General features: G+C 36.7%; 1 protein-coding gene across 1 annotated transcript in view; it reads left to right on the top strand.

Annotated features, from left to right (window-relative positions):
• WDR75 (WD repeat domain 75) overlaps nt 1-15,633 on the top strand; it is a 43,221-nt gene that overhangs the window by 17,833 nt on the left and 9,755 nt on the right. Inside the window, exons 6-19 of the mRNA XM_068544801.1 lie at nt 608-678; nt 1,613-1,732; nt 2,177-2,265; nt 4,932-5,090; nt 5,950-6,009; nt 6,102-6,217; nt 7,305-7,480; nt 8,512-8,669; nt 9,135-9,315; nt 10,123-10,217; nt 11,236-11,331; nt 11,936-12,105; nt 12,681-12,740; nt 15,350-15,499. Of these exons, the coding sequence (XP_068400902.1) occupies nt 608-678; nt 1,613-1,732; nt 2,177-2,265; nt 4,932-5,090; nt 5,950-6,009; nt 6,102-6,217; nt 7,305-7,480; nt 8,512-8,669; nt 9,135-9,315; nt 10,123-10,217; nt 11,236-11,331; nt 11,936-12,105; nt 12,681-12,740; nt 15,350-15,499 (1,701 nt within the window). The remainder of the gene's footprint in view (nt 1-607; nt 679-1,612; nt 1,733-2,176; nt 2,266-4,931; nt 5,091-5,949; nt 6,010-6,101; nt 6,218-7,304; nt 7,481-8,511; nt 8,670-9,134; nt 9,316-10,122; nt 10,218-11,235; nt 11,332-11,935; nt 12,106-12,680; nt 12,741-15,349; nt 15,500-15,633) is intronic.

The following is a 15,633-nucleotide window of genomic DNA, read 5'->3' as shown; positions in this document are numbered from 1 at the left end:
AATCTCAAAAAGGTGGTGTTGAGCTACAGTCCAGACATGAAATGTATTTACCATTCTGGTTGTATTCTGTTATGGAAAAGGCAGAGAAGTAAGCTACGGTGATAGAAATCAGTAGTTGCTGACGGGTGGGGGCATTGGGGAGTGACTGGAAAGAGGAACAATGGAGCATTCCTGAGGCGAAGAAAATGTCCTAAATCTTGATTGTGATGGTAGTTACATGGTTATACATGTGTCAAACGTTGCATTCTGTGGTGTATAAATTATGCCTTAATAGAAAAAAGTTTAATCATTATACTTAGAGAGTCTAGTTTTAGGATTTAGGACCTACTTTCATCTTTTAATTTTCTATGATTATTGTAAATGTAGGAGTATCTTTTCCATAGTTAAACTGTAATATGGGTTAGCCAAAGAGTTCATTTGGGTTTTTCTGTAACATCTTACGGAAAAACCCAAATGAACTCTTTGGCCAACCCAATACATCATTTCATACTAATATACTCTCAGTCTGCAAAAAGTTGATTGTTCCCGTGTTAACTTTTATGATAATATTTCTTCTTAAAGGGTGTTGACTATTTTTGTGAATGTTATCTTCTCTTTGAAATACCAGGGAGAGTATGTTGCTGCAGTACGGGACTTTTACTTGTCTGTTTATTTTTTCAAAAAGAAAACAACATCAAGGTAAGAATTCCTTTTTGATAGCTTTATTTTATTTACTCAAGAGTTCATTATAATTTTATTCATCCTTATACCTGTGACCCAAAGCTGTTTCATGTTACAAGTAATTGTGAAACCACAAGATGAGGTAGAGTTTTTAACCCACAGTGGTCACAAAATCCTAGGGAGCTTTTCCCCCCAAAACCGCTTTCACACTTAGATTCTGCTGTGTATACTTGGTGTCAAAATTGGATGTGGTTTGAAAAGTTTTCCCTAGGTGATCCACATTGTCATTTTATGGCTATAGGAATGAATATAGGCTTTGGTATATCTGGGTTTAAAATGAGTCAGATTAGTCCATTGAACCTCACTGCACTTCAAATTAACATGTAAATGGCGATAACTTCTACCTAATAGAGTTGTAAGGGTGAATGAGATAACGTATTTAAAGAAACTAGTGCTAAGCATGAGTAGTCACTCTTCAAATGACTCTGTCCCCTCTCCCCTTTTACCCTGCTAAGATTAACATTTGTTTTCCTTTGCAGTATAAGGATCCTGACATCTTTGGACACATTAGCCAGTTGTCTCAGATATAATTTCTCAGGCTTGTCCATACTTCATGCTAAAAACTTAGCTTTAACGAGAAATTCAAACAAACTTTGCCCAGGCAGAAAACTATAAAAACAACTGTCTGTTCTCTATTTCACTCTCAGTGGCCTCCATAGACAAGTCATTATGGTAGAATGTTATTCACGTGAAATTTATATTGTGTATTAATAAATGTTTACAAAACAAAATTCTTGATTCTTGGTCATGATTTTTCTTAAAAATCGTGCATTTACGTTCAGTGAATTCTGAGCGCTCACCAGTTTGGGTTGATAAGGGTGAGACCTCCATTTTGCCTAACTACATCACTTACCAAGCCTTTAATAATCAAGGGAAAATATTTTTCTTCTAGGTTTACTTTATCATCATCAAGAAATAAGAAACATGCGAAGAACAATTTTACATGTGTAGCATGTCACCCGAAGGAAGATTGCATAGCAACTGGTCACAGGGATGGCAAAATTCGTCTTTGGTCAGTTAACTCTTGAAGAACTTGGCAATCATTTATTTATTTTAGATTAGTCCTGCAGAAAAGGGGTATACCTGGGTGCAGGGAAAAGGATGGAACTGAAAAGCAACAGCCGATAATAGAGATGATGCTTTGCTGGCATCCTCCCTTTATTTTATTACTGTACTCTTCATTGCATAGACTTACTGTTTTAGGACTTCAACCCTTGGCCCTAGGAGTAAATCCATTTTGTCCTTAATCATTTAATTGAAGAGAACTTTTTGTCAGCCTTTAAGTAAAAAGGAGAGAGTAACAGTGAATATTGAACTAGTAGAATACTATGATGGCCTATTGTTTGCAGAAGTGACTGGTTTAGAAATAGAAAATGTACTTTTTGCACATTAAGACCAGTAAACTTGATAAACGTACGCCTTTGGCCAAATTAAGAATTTTGGTTTTCTCCAATAGGAGGAATTTTGATGATGAAAAGAAATACACATACACATGTTTACATTGGCACCACGATTTGGTTATGGATTTGGCTTTTTCAGTGACAGGTAAGTACAAGTTTAAGACTTAAACTGAACTTTTAAAGTATGTGAACCAAGTATTTTAATTCACTGTACTTATAGTTTGAACGATTTAGAATTGCATGAGCCAAATGAATTTTTTTAAGCACTTGTATATCACCCCTGTGTTTTGGGCTTTGCTCAGCGCAATGCCATATGCTTAAGTTTTCACAGCTCTTCAGAGTATCAAAGTGTACACCTGTCATAAAGTCTCTTGTTAATATAAACCTATTTAAATTATATTCCTTTTCTTTTTCTAATGTATGTGCACATAGCTAAGTGCTTGTTGTCCATAAGTATAGCTACAGTTTATCAGGAGCAAATGACTGTGCTGATGCTTTACATCCATTATCTCATTTAATCCTTGACTCTGAAAATAGGCATCATTATTCTCATTTTACAGATGATGGAAGTGAAATTTGTAGTTGAGAACTAACTTGCCTAAGGTCACGTGTCTCGTAAGTGGGATTTGGACCTAGGTCTAATTCGAAAGTTTGTTTTTAACTGTAAGATCGCCACATTCACTATTTTAAGTTAATTCAGATCTTTGTTCCATTCAAGCTGCATGAGAGTGGCTATAATGCGTAAAAATACCTCCTTGGAAATAGGATGACCTTCAACAGAAATTTGGAGAAGTACATTTTGTCTTTGGTTACCGTTAGCATCCCCACACATATGTGGTGAAAATTATGTCAATACATTTTGACTGGTCCTTAAGGGGGTGGGGGAGGGGAGGTGCTAGATGCTCCAGAAGTTTACGTGCCTGGAGAAGGTGGTTCTTCTTCCTGTAGGTCCTCCTAGAGACTGGCAGGACAAGTCTTAGTACCACTTGCTCTAGATTCCTACAGGCTTACTTGGGTTTAACTCAGTGGAGCCTCAGGAAGCAGGAGGCATCTTCAGCCTACTTGTGCTTTTGATTTTGGGGATCAGTGACTGGTATATAGGGGTGGGACCCAACCTGACACACTTAGAGTAGTACAGCAGGAGTACAGCTGTGATATATGGAAACTAAGAACAGAAGAATGAAGAGGGTGTTAACCCTATGGATAAAAGACATAGGCTACTCTTATATTCACCTTCCTCCCCACCAAAAATACAAATGAGTATGTTTGTGGCATTGTGTGTACATATGTCTGTAATGTTTCAGGCAGTGTTGTTATTCTCTCCTGACCTAACTAAGGTGGTTTCTTCTGCCCTTCCTCATCAGTTTCTTTTTCTCTGCTGTGGCCCCTGCCCAAAGGCCAAGACCCGTTGATGTATATTGTCACTGTGACTTTTCTCTGTTTTGTTGCCCTTACGCATCTTTCCACCTCCTCTCACACTAGTTATTAGTCACAGCTTTCTGTGATGGCCTTACTTATTAGCCTTAAGTCCTGGGACATTCGGGATTGGCCTTCTCAGGTGGGGTTTGGGGAAGAAGGAATAGTTAGATTAGTTGGCACTCAAAAAAGAGAATACCAAGTGCCTCTACTGTGAGCCATGGCTTTCATATAGAAAGTACTGCAGATCATCTTGGCTATTAGAGAGTTCAATTCTTGATGTTATTTTTTAAATCATGTGAGTATTTGTGAGAAGTAATATAGTACATGGTTGTCAGTGAATGTATAGGTATGAGAGAGTTAATAGAAGAAAAGAAAATTAGTTGTCTGTGTAAACAAACTACAAATTATAGGGTTTTTGAGAACTGTTTATAAGTTAAGGCAAATGTTAACAGTATAAACTGTTTTGGCTCTGCTTTGAACGCAGTCATGCTGTCTGTGAGCATCTAATTTATTATTTACTTCTTTCTGATTCTTAAGCCTTTCTTATTTCAGTGCTCTAGGACCTCAAGTTAATGTTGGATAAAAGTGGTATTGGTGTTCCCAACACAGGGGGAACGTTTTCAGTGTTTTACCACTAAAATATTTGCTATAGATTATCTGTAAGTATTCTTGATGAAATTTTAAAGGTCTCATCAATTCCTAGGTTACTGAGAGTTTTTATTATGGGTCTAGAATTCTATCATTTACTTTTTCTGCATCTGTTAAGATACTGATGATCTATTTCCCTTTTTTCTGTAAGTAGAGTTCATTACATTGGTTTATTTTTCAAATGTTAAAATAACCTCACATGCTTACAATAAATTTTACCCTGCCGTGATGTCTTATCTTTTTAATATATCATTGGATTCAGCTTGCTGATACTTCATTTGGTAGTTTTCATCTGTTATGAAATTGGCTTGTACTTTTCTTAATGATGTGCTAGTTTTGGTGCAGAATTACGCTGGTCTTCAAAACAAATTGGGAAGTGTTCTTTCTTTTTTGTTACCTGGAAGAGTGTAAAACTGGTTTATTTCTCCCTTAAATGTTTGGAAAAGTTTACTAGTGAAGCCAGCTGGGCCTGGAGGATGTTTGTTTCATCCACTTTTTCTAGTTATTGGCAGAAGAATTTGTCAGCAACAAAGTAGTCACATAGTACTGGAAAGGAATAATCCCTGAACCAGTGATCTTTAAATCTTTTGTCTTGCAAGTATATTAAAAGATATAAAGACACTTGTTTGCGTGTTTTTTTAAATAGTTTATTTCTCTAACATAGGAAAAATCAAAACATTGATTATATCTTCCTGTTTTTTCCCCCAAACACTGTCCTTTTCATTTCTTTGGGTGGATGAGAAGGCAGCAGTCTGCTGAGTGGTGGCCGTGAGTCTGTCCTCGTAGAGTGGCGAGAGGCAGCAGAGAAGAATAAGGAGTTCCTCCCCCGTTTAGGAGCTACTATTGAACATATCTCAGTGTCTCCAGCAGGGGATCTCTTCTGTACTTCGCACTCCGATAACAGTAAGTCTCAATTTGTTGTCATGAGGAAATACAGTTTGTGTAATGTCATAAATTAGCTAGCATCTGTAGGGGATGGAAAATAAGAGACCTCAAACTAAGAGTAGCATAGGATTTAAGGAGCATTTTTTTCTCTTCCATTTCTCCTCTTTCTTCCACGCCTCTTGCCCCAAGATGCCACCTGAATCCAACATTTCCAGAGTTGTTTTTATGAAAGTGTAGGGCTAAGTGTATTTGGTTATTGTTGTGCCTCTTATATTTAAAAATCTTTTCATGTGGAATGATTGGGGGAATAAAGGAGGTTTTCACAATATAATGGCAGTCTCGAAAGAATGCTCTGAGGTTTTCCTTTGGTACAGCCATTGTCTCGGTGTGGGAGTCCTGTGGATTCTGACAGAAATGGAGCAGTCTTCCGATTCCTCCCCAGCATTTGGTCATCCTGTTACACCTCAGCTTAGATGTAAATCCCGTGCCCATTGCCTCCTTTCCCTTCAAAAGAGAGCATAACTGAGCAATCCAGTAGTGCAGTGACTCATTTCAAAATAAACAGCCGTCTCTTTTGGGGCATATAAGTTTCTGAATTAACACTTCTAATGTATTCATAGTCACAGCAGAAAACTTAGAGACTCCAACAGAAAAAGCCCTCATCCCCACCCCTAGTCTTTCAGTTAAATCACAAAATATATTCCTAATTTTCCAGTAACACTCCAAGAAATTGAACATACTCAATTGTTTTGTATTCTGGTATATTTCACAATGATATAAATTCATTTTTTTAAAAAAAAAAAAAAAAACCTTGAAGGTTTGACCTATTTATGTTTAGATGTTTGTTTGTTTATTTATTTATTTATTTTACCCACAGAGATGATAATCATTCACCGAAACCTTGAGGCGTCTGCAGTAATTCAAGGCCTAGTGAAAGGTATCGCAGACCTCAGTGGATGTGGAATTGTGTACATTTTTAAAAGTGAATATTTGTCTGATTTCAGCTATTGTTCATCACTTCTTTTGCAGACAGAAATATCGTTACTGGTTTGATGATTGACCCAAGAACTAAAGCTTTGGTTTTGAATGGGAAACCTGGCCACTTGCAGTTTTATTCTCTCCAAAGTGATAAACAGTTATACAATGTAAGATTTTTGATCTGTTAACTAGCCTTAAAACTAATGAAATATCTTTATAGCACCACTGGGGTCAAGTAACTTATTGTATAGCTTCTAAAACAAGATCCTGTGCCTATGTTATTTGAACATAGTATTATCAGTTGTTTACAGCATGATTCTAATGAGGCCACAGTTGCAGATGAAGTCTACACGTAAGCCAGTTGGCACTGTTGTGTGCGCTCTATCTATTTTATTCTGTTTAAGACTACACTCTAAATTAACTGTTGCACACATCTGTGCCTTTGAGTCGTAAGGATAGGCAATGAGAATATGGATTAACAATACAAACCTGTCTCTGCTTTGTGGTGAAACAGTATCATATGTACATGCTGAAGATAAAATCTTCAGTGTAGATTAAAGAGGAACACTTCCTGTAATCCTGGTAAATGCAATCTAGACTTTCCACTTTTTCTTTAGTGCCCCACAGTACCCTTTACAGATTTCTATCACAGCCACTCTAACACTTTATCGCTTTCTCTCCAACACCTTTAAACCTCTCAAAGAAAGGAAACTTATTGATCTTTGTACATTTCCAGTACAGTGCCTGGAAATAGTAGGCACGTAATACATTTTTAGTAAATAGATGAGGAAACAATAAAAGAAAAATTATAAAGAAAAAGCTGGCCTATTTACAATGTGCTTTTTTCACTTCTTAAAAATTGTAGGTTTCGTTTTTGCTCTCCTTGTTTCTAGTGATGTGGAATCTAGCCTTGAGATTTTATGTAAAGCTATTTGTTCTTAGAAACAAAAGAAAAGCATTACTGTAACCTAAAGTTCTGCTGTATCATATAAGTGGAGCATAGTCGTTACTAAAATTTAAGGTCATTGAAGAATCATCACCACCAAATTGGTATTATATAATATGCTCCATGTTTTCAATGGCAATTTCGATGTCCGTAAGTAATGATTAGTTCATTTTTCTCTTTACCTAAAAATCTGTTACTGTAGATTCCAGAAGGTATCTATGATGTGGTTAATTACCATTCCTTGAATGCTTTAACATTTATGTATTTACATTAATAAGAATTCTGGATTTTTTTTTTTAACCCATCAGTTAGATATTATACAGCAAGAATATATCAATGATTATGGTCTGATCCAAATTGAGCTAACAAAGGCTGCATTTGGCTGCTATGGTAATTGGCTTGCAACGGTGGAACAACGTCAAGAAAAGGAAACTGAGCTTGAATTGCAAATGAAACTGTGGACATATAATAAGAAAACACAAGGGTAATACTACCTATATAGACATTTAACTTGAGAGCAGAAAATTATTTGACTTTCTAGTTTCAACTGTTGGTCTTTACGATGTTTCATTTTGATAAATTTATATTAAGAGAAATGAAGGAGGTGCTATTCCTCTTATAAAGCCTTTATGCTTCCTGCTCTGAGAAAGCATTGGTGTCCTCCAAATTATGAGTCACCTCATTGCATAAATGAGGAAACATGGAGAAGTGACACCCCCAGGAACACATACCTACTTCAGGCAAATCCAGGATTAGAATGCAAAGGTCTTAGTTCCTTAGCTCTTTATTAATGTTATATTACCTTCTTTGGGAAAATGGCAGTGGTAGATGGTAGAGGTGTGGTGTGGTGTAGTCTTGATTAGATAAGGAGCCCACTAGTTTCTCATACCGTGGCTGTAATAGCAATTTATCAAGTTCTTGCTTGTCAAGAACTGGGCTTAGTGCTTTCGTGCCCATTGTCTTGTGAATCTTCACAAGATAATCTTTCATTCACAGCAGTGTCCTGTCGAGCTAGAAACAAGCTTTGAGAGGTAGTTTGGGTGACTTTAAATATTAAGTATTGACCAGGGCAGTGAAATAGGTAATGTTCTTTCTGTACCGTCTTGCCAAAAACAAGGGCTTTCATAGCCATTTCCTTTTTTGCTTATTTTCAAAAGAGTGAGGTATCTGTGTTCTACACAGTTTCCCTGCAGTTTAGTATAGTAGCCTTTCAAGTATCATTTTTTGATGACCCCTATTTTATACTCATTCTGTACCAGTAAGCTGACACTATTTATAATCATCTCTGTTACGTACGTTACACGAGGCCAGAGGTAATGTGTTAGAACTCTTTGCATCCTGTGGCCATGAGTGATAGAACACTCAATTGTTTGTCATGCTAGGTGATAATATATCAGTTGCTCATTCTTACAGATGCTATTGTAAAATGTGCAATATGTAAGGAATTCTTAATACTCATATGATAGTATATCATATTGCCCTGGTATAAAAATAAATTGGTTTCCTTCCTACTAGGTTTGTTCTCAATACAAAGGTTAACATGCCACATGAAGACCACATCACAGCTCTCTGTTTCTGTAATGCACAAAAATCTGAAAACCCCACCTTGGTTACAACAAGTAAAGATGGTCACTTCAAAGTGTGGATATTAACAGATGATTCTGATATATACAGTAAGTTACTTAAATATAGTATGTCTATATGTAGTGCACAGTTTTAAGAATTGATATATTTATCTCTCATGAATTGTATCCATTCTGGGAGGACATTTTCTACTTTGTTTAATTCTGTAGGATATTGCCCAATTTCAAAAGATTTGAGAGATTACATTTTTACATGCCTTTTCTCCCAAATCTTTACTTTTTTTATGACGTTCTTGATTAATCATGTGCTAATTATTCCAGTCTGTGAGAGTACAGTATAAAGGGCTTTTGCAGTAGTCCCTTTACTGTTCCGCTAGAGGGAGGTCAAGGTCTCTTGGAAGGGACGCAAATTTCAAATCAGTCAATGATTTGTAACTAAAATTTTGGAGAGGAGGTTTTTTGTTGTGTTTCCTTGTTTCTTAATCCATATTTCTTATAAATTCCCTAAAATATTATCTAGCATTTGTACTATTTCTATGGTCTGTATTTTCACAGAAAAAGCTGTTGGCTGGACCTGTGACTTTGTGGGTAGTTATCACAAATACCAAGCAACTAACTGCTGTTTCTCCGAAGATGGCTCTTTACTAGCGGTTAGTTTTGAGGAAATAGTTACGATATGGGATTCGGAGACATGGGAACTTAAATGTACATTTTGTCAACGAGCAGGGAAAATAAGGTAGGTAAATAATTGGGGGAGTATGAAGTACTGGGTTTGTTTCTTTTTTTTTTAATTCAAACAAGTCTTTCTACATAAACTTTAGTAATTAATTTATGCTTTCTCCAGAGGTATCCTGTGGGTCAGTGGTGCCAGCAGCTAACCAAAATACTGGGAAGCTAAAAAATACTGGGTGTATGAACGATGTGCATTACTTTTCATGGTTGTACTACACAATAATAGAAGCTATATATAAGCCTCAGTAGATCCAAACAATGTTAATTTTCTCTGTATTTTCATAAAAGCGATGTTATGCTCAAACTTCATTGTTTGTAATAATGGCAAGGGAATGTAACAGCAGTATCTTTCATTTTATTTCCGGTAACTTGGGCATTTGAGGACAGAATGGGAAATGGCTGTTTCTAATTCCCAACATGTCTAATTCTGAATTTACTTTGTAAAACTTTCTTCAGAATTCATATTGCAGATTTCCCTCTTGAGGCAAAGAAGCAGAAAAAAGAGTTTTTGTTAAATAACTTGGTACGTTTCACATACATTTTCTCTATATGTGTCAATTATTGTACCATACAGCATATTAGAGAAAAGAATTGGTCATCAAATCTGTTTTCCTAAAGAAACAAAATAGCTAAATAAAGCTTTCCTGTTGTGCTCCTTACCCCCTTTCCTGCAGAATAATTATGAACAAAAACATACATGTCTGTCTAAAAATTTGCATTGCACGAAGCTAGTACTGTGCAGGAAGTCTGCAGTCCTTTGTAACTACGTGTGCTAGAACTGACTGTTGTTAACTTCCTTGTTTTAATCTAGGCACCTTTGCTTTGGGAGATTGACTTGTTCCAAGTATCTTCTTGGTGCCACTGAAAATGGCATTCTGTGCTGTTGGAATCTGCTCAGTTGTGCATGTAAGATATTTTTTGCTATAAAGTGATGACTAAGCATATAGGAAGTGGACATTAACTAATCTTCGGCATTTTAGGACTTCTGGATGATATCTTCGTATCTTTACCCAGAGAATATATAATTTTTTACGTGGTACATTGTACCACCAAACTTTGGAGTGCTATGCCTGTAATAATAGACTTTGATTACAGTTGACCCTTGAGCTATGCGGGCGTTAGGGTCACCGACCCTCTGCGCGGTCAGAAATTCACTTATAACTTAGAGAGTCAGCCCTCTGTGGAGTCAGCCAACCTTGGATTGAGCAGTTATTGTAGTACTTGCTATTTTAAAGTCCACATGTATGTGGACCCTCACAGTTCAAATCCATGTTATTCAAGGGTCAACTGTATTTATAAACTGCCTAATTGTCAGCAAATCATCTTCCATTATCCTCACCTTTTTCCACTGTCTTCAGTGTATGACTTTGTTGCCCTCCATCTTATCCATCCTTATAGCAATTTGAGGAAAGTTTCTGATAGTTCATAATGCATATTAACCTGCAGTGTCCCTGACAGCATTAAATTTGAATGTAGCCTATCACAATCCTCCTAACAAATGTGAACTTTGTGGCATTTTACTCATTCGAGTATATGTTTGGAAGACATTGTGGTTACTTTGTAATGAATGTGTGTGGTAACATTTTTTTTAATATTCTCTACAGTGATTCTGGTTAACATTTTGCCCACATTTAGCAGTAGTGGAAAAGCACCAGACAGAAGTTGCACTGTAATAACCATTTCATAGCATGGGGAAGAAGTATCAATACTTTGTTTTTCTGCTTCTTGCCCCTCGTTTTAGTGCAGACTTCCACAGATAATGTCAGTGTGTTCTCCATGTATTATCTGGAATGGTAAAATCCCTCTTCCTAAAAATAATAGAATTGATTGTCCCAATAAATATTGAGTACCTAGTTTAAATAACAAGCTTAAGAAAGCTTTTGGTAAATCTCTTCTTAGAAGTGAATCACTTTTTTTCCCCCAGTGGAGTGGAGTGCAAAATTAAATATGAGAGTTTTGGAACCTGATCCCAATTCAGAGAATATTGCTGCAATCTCTCAGTCTTCCACGGGTTCAGACTGTAAGTACAGACCATTCTTTGACAGAAGAAATCTATTACCTAAATTTTCTTTTTAACACCTTTAATATAATTTGAGTTAAACTTACCTTCAAATCAGATGTCCATTTGAAGCCATTTGCCTGACCACTGCCCTTCCTTTCTTGAGTTCCAGCTCCAGCACATCCCTCATTTTTCAACATGTCATTTGCTACTCAGCCTTCAAAATCCAAGAGAGATTTTGCCTCTTTGAAGCATTCCTAAATCCCCCAAGGAGCTTTTATCGGTCCTCTATGATCTTGAAGCTCTTTCTACAGATCTCTGTTCTAGTGCTTAAGACAAAATACTGCCATAGTATTTTGGTGTCTGTTTTCTGCAGTTGACACTGCTCTCAGAAACAGGAATTTTTCTTTCTGTTTTTCATCTTCGAAGCCCTCATTCCTAACCGGCTTGGCACATAGGAAGCATCAAGTAGATATTTGTTGACTCAAAGCCTAAAATAATCATGACCTGATGAATTTACTCAGTGGGGTAAGTCCCAGGATGAGTGTGGTCTGCCAATCTGAGGCTGAAACTAACCTTTGCAGGCAAAATGTTGTTGTCTATTTGGTTTTTTTTTTTTCTCTAGTGTTTGTGTTTAGACCTAGCGAGCCAAGGCCATTGTATATTCAAAAAAATATCTCCAGAGAGGAAGTCCAGTGGGGAGTGTTTGTTCCACGAGATGTCCCTGAATCATTCACCTCAGAAGCTTACCAGTGGCTGAACAGATCGCAGTTTTACTTCCTAACAAAATCACAGGTAACCATCCACCTCAGAAAAGGCCGTCATTTCGTATGTGTGATTTTCATTTGCTTTAATATTTGAGAGTAATAGCCCAGGGCAAGTGGAATAGTTTTATTAGAGGATTACTCCTTCTCTCCCCTCCCGCTCCCCTGCCAAATCGTCTAATGTGCTCTGTACAGTCATATTACTGGTGGGAGTATATTAGCCCACACCTTTGGGGCTAAGTATTGCTTGCATTCATTCACTCTGTGACACCAAAAAAGATATGACCTAGAAGATAATTAGAATACTTTAAATTGTATTTATTAGAATGGCTCTTTTTTAATTTTAGTATTTGATTTACCATAAAGAAATCAGTGGCTTAAGTTTGACCCATCAGTTGAATTTTATTTCATTACCAATTCTTAAAAATGATCTTTGAGAACAATCTTACAACTGTCACAGCAGTTATTAAATACGTTTTAAATCTTTTATTACTTTTCTGTGAGCAGATATATTTATATCAAGATGAGAAGTCGACATCATTTTCTAACTTTAACATTGAGATTTGCACTCTATATTTGGCATCATTAATTGACCTCTCTTTTCAGAGTTTATTGACATTCAGTACACAGTCTCCAGAAGAGAAACTCACACCAACAAGCAAACAGGTATGTTCTAGTCACTCGTGGTGCAGATCATGCACATTGCCTCCCTGCAAAGATAAGGTTATCTTTTAGAACTCAGCTATGAGAAAAATGTTTTACCTGCCCTAAAGTGGAATTAAAATTACATACTTAGAAACTACTTGCTTCGTTTGATGTCATAGTGCTCTTTGAAAATGTAGTCTCAATTTGTAATATCAGTGACACGTGCTTGTGATTTAAAGAATCAAATAGTTCTACAGGACTTCTTAGGGAAAACTTGAACATCACCACCACTGCCATTACCCACAAAGATACTCTCAACTCTTTGAGTTGAAGTTTTTATTTACCTCCGTATCTCTAAGAAACATGTTTATATTGCTAATTCTGGATTTTTCAGATCTAGGTATTATTTGTTAACTCTGATCTATTGAAGTTGAAGTTTCTTTCGCACCACTCCCGCCATATACATAACATACCCCCGCATATTTTCTGTCCCCTAATTTTTCCAGTATAGATAAATCTTAAATTGGTCAGGTCACTGTTCATCCTTAAACATGTAAACACAATTCATAGCTGAGCCACATAGTAATAAACAGGTTGTTTTTCCTTTTGTGACCAACTTCTTTTCTCTGGAGTTAATGATTGCCTTCTTTTTTCATTTGCTCAGTTTCCTATTTACTTCTCACCTAATTCACCCCTAAACTCTACCCTGTAAGTCCTCTCTCATTATTTTCAGACATATTAGGTATTCTTTCGAGTCTTGAAGAAACATTTTCAAGAGCCTCTGACCTGCTTCTTTCTGAACTGATTGCCCTGTAAACCTGCTGCACAGTAATCATCTTAGGATCTACATTTGCCGCCATTCTGGGGATTTATTCACATCCACTGTAATAGATCCTGTAGTTTTTCTCCTTCTTTGGTCACTCCCTTGCTTTGGTAAAGCACATCCTACTGGTGCATGGGAAGTAAATTTAAGACATTGCATGTTTGGACATGCTTTTATTCTCTCCCATTGGATTGGTTGGTTGGGTAGAGTTCTAGGTTGAAAATCATTTTGTCTTAGAACTTTGAAGATACTGTCTTATACTTTATCTGTATCCTGACGTATTTTTCTCTGAAAATTCATTGAATTCATTTAACATTTTTTTGTTGATCATTACTACATGTTCTAGACATTTGGGATATATCAGTGAGCAAAAGAGTCAAGTCTCTAAACTAGTGGTGTTTATAGTCTTAACAGTTAGGCACAGATGACAAACATCAAGTAAGTAAAATATATAGTATTTTAGAAGGCAATAAGAATTATGGGAGGAGGAATGGCGGGAAAGGGAGTGTGGAGTGCAGTTTGCCTTTTTAAATAAAGCAGTCAAAACAGGCTTTAATGAAAAGAATTTGACTTTTCCTCTGAGTTAAATGTAGAGCCCCCTTCGAGGGTTTTAATCAAAAAACTGTCTAAGGAGAAGAATTAATTCTTTCTTTGCCTTCATTTTCTCTAGAACTGCTATTATTTACTGCTGGACCTTCTAGAATGGTGCTCTCTAATATTCTTAATTTTTCTCCTGTTTTCTTCCTGTTGTCTGAGAGGTTTCCTCCTCTTTTCATCTGATCCTCTGTTGTTTGTCTCTCTCTTAACATGGTTCATTTCCATTAGGTTTTTATTTCCAATCTGTTTTGGAGATTTTCATCGAAGTCTCATGACTCTTAGCTGTCTGCTCTTATTTAAAAGTGAGCAAAATCGCCATTTGGAGGTTTTCTACCTAGGTGGAACTTGACCTCTGGCCTCCACTATCTGCCTGAGCTATTATGAGAAAATCTCCAAAGTCATTATTTTTAGGACTTTCTCTCTTAGGTTGGTCAAATTGTCCAGATAAAATTCTTCCAAATTCTTGCCTAAAAGATGTCAACGTGGCTGCCAGTGTTCTGAGAAGCACCCTCTATGCAACTGTGTTCACTGCCTTCAGCTGTGAGGCCACCTCCGCCCCTCCACACACCAAGCCATCCATTCGAAAGACACACTTTATGTCGCTCTTCGAGGAACATTCTGCCAGCCCTCTGCAGGGGCTGAGGAGGACATCTGGAAACCTGAGCGCTCTCTAAATAGACCTTCAACCAGGCTAACTGGTTTCTTTCTTTTTTTTTTTTTTTTTAAGCCTTTTACAGGGGAGGTACTGTTACTATTAGTACCAATTCTTGAGTGTTTGCAGGATTCTACAGCATAAATTGGGATGCTTTTAGCTTTCTTCACCACCAGCTTAGAATCCTGCTTTCTCAGGTCTACTAAGTTAGCTACCACCATTCAAACTGCTTTCCACTTTGCACATCACACAGTGTCTTTATTACTGTGGATTTATGCTCTTTTGAAAACCCCTTTGCTGCCGTTTTTGTAGGATTGGGGGACTAAGTAGTGGTGGATGCACATTTTGTTCTTTCATCGAAGTATCTACTGTTAGCTTTTCGCATAGTAAATTGACTGCCCTCAGTTGCTTTACCTCTGAAATGAAAGAATCATACTAGATAATTTCTATAGTTCCCTCCATCCGACATGTTATGACTGTGATACTTCTTATTGCCTCAAAGGTAGTTCCTCCTTTTTAGTGAAGTAATTTATTTCCCTTTGTCTTAAATCCTTACAGCTATTAGCCGAAGAAACTCTTCCAACAACCCCATTTTATTTCATATTGGGAAAGCACAGGCAGCAACAGCAGGATGACAAATTAAATGAAGCTTTGGAGGATGAACTGGTACAACTACCCTTAACAGAAAACATACCTGCAATTAGTGAGGTAAGTAATTATTCATTACTTATTAGTGTGAAACATAACTTTTATTATAATATTAATAAGTAAAACTAATAGTGTAAATTAATTGCTTATACCAATGTGAAATGGGTTAAACGCAATAAAGTTCCTTAAGTTAG

This window comes from Eschrichtius robustus, chromosome 5, assembly GCF_028021215.1.
Source record: "Eschrichtius robustus isolate mEscRob2 chromosome 5, mEscRob2.pri, whole genome shotgun sequence".
NCBI classification, from domain to species: Eukaryota; Metazoa; Chordata; class Mammalia; order Artiodactyla; family Eschrichtiidae; genus Eschrichtius; species Eschrichtius robustus.
This window is presented reverse-complemented; position numbering and strand designations above follow the sequence as displayed.